The sequence below is a fragment of the Alnus glutinosa genome, chromosome 4, assembly GCF_958979055.1.
Source record: "Alnus glutinosa chromosome 4, dhAlnGlut1.1, whole genome shotgun sequence".
NCBI classification, from domain to species: domain Eukaryota; kingdom Viridiplantae; phylum Streptophyta; class Magnoliopsida; order Fagales; family Betulaceae; genus Alnus; species Alnus glutinosa.
The window spans coordinates 9,858,043-9,862,496 of record NC_084889.1 but is presented as its reverse complement, the minus strand read 5'-3'; the positions used below and the strand labels follow the sequence as shown (position 1 = coordinate 9,862,496).

At 39.6% G+C, this 4,454-nt stretch overlaps 1 protein-coding gene across 1 annotated transcript; it reads right to left on the bottom strand.

Moving 5' to 3' along the window:
* Positions 1-362: 362 nt before the first annotated feature.
* On the bottom strand, positions 363-2,492 carry LOC133866884 (uncharacterized). Its single transcript, XM_062303540.1, has 2 exons — positions 1,389-2,492; positions 363-1,284 (listed from the first exon to the last, which is right to left on the bottom strand). Exons 1-2 carry the CDS (start codon positions 2,302-2,304, stop codon positions 806-808), a joined length of 1,395 nt encoding a protein of 464 aa, XP_062159524.1. The 5' UTR covers positions 2,305-2,492; the 3' UTR covers positions 363-805.
* Positions 2,493-4,454: the final 1,962 nt, after the last annotated feature.

Genomic DNA, 4,454 nt, shown 5'->3' with positions numbered 1-4,454 from the left:
TTTTTCAAAATCGTCTGATTTCAGAAGACTCGATTGAGCCATCCATTGAACATGTGTCAATGAACACGTGTCAAGCGGTCTTCCATGGTACGCCGGCCACCGCTTGAAAGGTGGCCGAGCGGGTTCATCAGGCTGACAACCGCTTGAGCAGCTGTCCGCGAGCACTCTCCTCAGGTAGACAGCCGTTCGAGTGGATGCCAAGCCCTCAATCGAGTGTTCCATTATGTTATCCTGCATAAATTCCTCTCATTTTCTCTGATTAGGTGCATGAATAGCTTTGAATATTTGCATATGCCAAAACTGGTCACGCCAGACATGGTTCGTATATTACTTTCATTCATTGATGAAACGATCCATAAATGTACTTTTACAACGACTTGTTAATTCCATCACATTCTCTTTGATTACAAAATTACATTATTGGTGATAGAGCAAAAATTACAACTTAAACAAACAAGAGTGTCTTGATATTCACAAGGAAACAAATGTTCTTTTGGGGACAAAATATATGAAACAACGAGTTGAATACCAAAAATAACAAAACAAATTTGTCCGCAGTCTATACGAAGCTGTCTTAGCTGCAGCTGTCGGAGATGGGCAAGCCATGAGGTCGCAAAAGATCTTCATTTGATGATGCAACAGATCAATAATGTCAACTAAAAATTAAGTTAATTTTTTTTTTTTCTGAGCATTTGGTTCAATTTTGAATGTGGAACCACAAACCCATGTGACAAACACGACCAATTCAAAGTAAATCTTGTTGTTGTTGAGTATATCTTGTTGTTACACCTTACAACAAAGCGTTTTAGGATCTTCGGCCATCTTCCAGGACAATTTCAAATAGTTCCACCTCAGGTTCATGGCGGTCGGAACCTCTTGGCTGTTTATTAGTGCCGTTCTGGCTGCCTTTGATTGCATATGCATGAAGATTCTGGGAGTCGAATGTCATTGAGAAGAGATCACTGCTGTCTTCATAGCCAATAGCAGCGGCAGGGGAGTTCAGAGGAGGGCGAGTGAAGCAAGGATTTGGTGTCCGCTGTGCATTTGCCGGCCCGTATCTGAAGAGACTTTGTCCCATATTAACCACAACCGAAATGTCTGTGTTTGCTGCTAGAACTGGGTATAATGGAGTCCCAAATTCCTCAGACTTGCAATGGACTATATGTAGCAGCTGTGAATCTACTGTGAAAAACACCTTCTTCTGCCTCGGATCAAACCCACAACCAATCACCTTATCTGTTCTTCCCCATTCTGCTTCTTCGGATTCAAACACAAGTTTTATCCCTGAAAGAAGAAACCCGGCCAAGTCAGATACTAGAATTGTAAGAATACCCAAGTTTTCTGCAATACTGTAACTGAGAAATTCAACAAAAGAGAGTAGAATTTACCGTCAAGATGGACAGAACCATTCGAATTGAATCCGATGCTTCCTGGATAGCTGCCGGGAAATTTTGAGGGAGGAGAGCCCCCTGTCGTGAGCCCCAATGACAGCTTCACTGCTTCATCTTTGCTACTTTCTTCCATGTCCATATTCAATTCTTCAACCATGTTAATTTTATGACTGCTGGCAACATGGATTAAAGATTCCGAAGTGACTTTTGCGTTTGAATTATCTTGTATGAGTTTAGTCTTCTCACCTTCCTTAACCTTGCCAACCGATCCATCATCAACGCTATGAGAATTCAGTATTGTGATTTCGAAATAGGCTTCTTGAGGGAAAGCAGAGTTATTTCCCAAGGAAGGGCCTGGCAAAGGCAAAGATGTCCTGATAACAGAGGCAGCATATGTAGAAGGTTGGCTTGTACTCACCCTTTTCAAACCAGAATTAAACCTCATCTTCTGCATGAATTCTACTGATCCCTGAAAAACTTCCCAGATTATCTCAGCCTCTGTCTCTTTTCCATGATCGCCAGCAGCGCATGATAAACCCAACATCGTTGATCTTGCTGGCGCTGCCGTGTTGGCCGTGAAAGCAAATTGGGACCATCCATTCTCCACGGCATCGTTGATTAGCGATGGATGATCAGCCCAACTGAACAAAGGTTTCCCCGAAACCCCACGAGGAAAAACATGCTGATTCCCTCTTCTTTTCCCGTCTGAATAGTCAGGTTGATGATGAACACTCGCAGCTTGGTGAACTCTTGTAATCCCATTTGTTCGAAAGCTCGGAGGTCTTGCGGTGATCGTCTGAATCAAATCTCTACGTCTCTTGAAACAAAACCAGCGCCAGATGAGAAGTATCAAAAGAAACGTGAAAACTCCGGTGGAGAAGGCCACCACTAAAACGGATGTCAATCCAAACATTTTTCCCTGGCCCTGTACTTTGAATATTTTAGTGGATTAGACGAGGGGAGAATTTTGGAGAATTATTTGTGGAAAGGAAAGGTATTAAGAAGGAGAAGTGACAGGCAGGCATGGACGGAGACTTGTTCAAGAAAGTCAGGAGCGTGGCGTGGGAAATACAGTAAAGATGGCGAAGATGAGAGATGGCAGCAACGACGTTTTCAATATAGTGGAAGACTTTTTTTTTTTTTTTTGTCGAATTCTTTTTATTTAATTAAACGTGAGCGGACGGTCATCCCTCATGAAAAAAATACGCGTTTCGCAGATTCATTTTTTGATTCCAAGGATGAGAACAAGACGGAATAAAAGCAGTTCTAGAAGAAAGCCAAAGGTCCAAATTGGAACTGGGGGCTTAATTTCTTTCATGTTGTCGTTTTTCCTTTTTGCCTATTTTGTTGTCTGACTTTTCAGTTTTGGGAGGGGACAATAAGAGCATTTGGAATATCGCCATTCCGGCAACAACGGAGACAGTTAAAAAAGGGAAAAGAAACGAGAGAAAAACAGAGGAACAAGAATCTTTTTGTTGTGCGCGATGGTTGTTACTTGTCGACTCACAGTTGATCCAATGTTATGTAACTAGAACTATATATATCAAATAACCAGTAGGTAACAAAAGGACTGCCCAATTATCAAATTTCAAGACCCTTCTATGAAAAAACTATGCTGATGTGTTTAACATTTTTTCTTTAAGTTGTGTAATTGTTGTATAGCTAACACATCTCATTCGTATATGATATATCAATGGTGATTTTCATTGACACACCAAGAGTAAGCATTGGAAAATGTATGTAGCATTTCTCTAAGAAAAATAGAGCTCTTAGAACAAGCGAAGATCATATGGACATTTTAATATCTCATTGCATCAAGGGTATTTTAAATGAATGACGGTTTATATAGGATGATTTACTGGCAATTTTTTACACGACTCGAGAACCCAACACAAAATTAAAGGGTTAGGGTTAAGAGTCTGACTCGTTTAATTAAATGAATCGGGTTATGGTTGACCTATATAGTCTTATACCCATGCTTCGATACGATCCAAACCAAACACGCAACATAATGATAGACAATTTTTTACATGACCTACGAGCCGAGACAAATCCAATACAAAATTAGAGGATTAGGGTTGAGATGTTTGACCAGTTTAATTAAATGGGTTGTGTTAAGGTTGACCTATATAATCTTATATCAATACTTCGATACGACCCGAACTCGACACGCAAATACGAATTGCCATCCTAGATGATTACATTGAGAGAGAGCAGGGAAGGAAGAACAACCGTTTGTATAAGAGGCATGATTTTTGATAAGAAGAAAATGTTTTTTTAATTAAAACAGCCGGTTGGGGGACGGTAAAACGTCCCCCAACAAGCATTTCTCTGTGTATAATACCGTGTACTTTCACATATTCAATTATCTCTCATAAGTGATAGGTTCTCATAAAAGGTGATCTTGGTAAGACAGTTGTATCTTTGGATTGAAATGCTACTCTTGAAAAATCTGCAATAACCTAGATTTTTATCCAATAAAGTGGCTCTCATGAGTTTTCCTATATGAGCAATACACTAACGGGAATTATAATGGTTCGTTTGTGTATTGAATTTTTAGAATTAGAATTGAATTCTTATTCTAATTGCGAATTTCGAGGCAAAAAGTTGTGTTTAGGTGTTGAATTTTTAGATTAGAAAATATTATTTTTAATGGTAAGAAATTATTGGAAGTTTGAAAAGTTGTGTATAATGATTGGTATTGTAAAAAGTTATGTGAAATAATGATTTAATTAAAAAATAAATAATTTTTCTTTTTAAAAGAAAAAACAAAATTAAAATTAAAATTAAAAAAAAAAATAGAAGCAAGGGGTGGCTGCCGGTTGACAGCCACCCCCAGTGGTCGGGGATGGCTGCGTGGCCACCCCCAGTGGTCGGGGAGGCCGCGCGGCCTTCCCCAAGTGGTTGGGGAAGGCGCGCTGCCACCCAAAGGTGGCCGCGCGGCCACCCCCGAGGTCGGGGGTGGCAGTGCGCCACCCTGCCTTTTTTTTAAAAAAAATAAAAAAATAAAAAAGTTATTATTTTTAAAAAAAAATTAAAAAAAAATTATTATTAATTTACTAA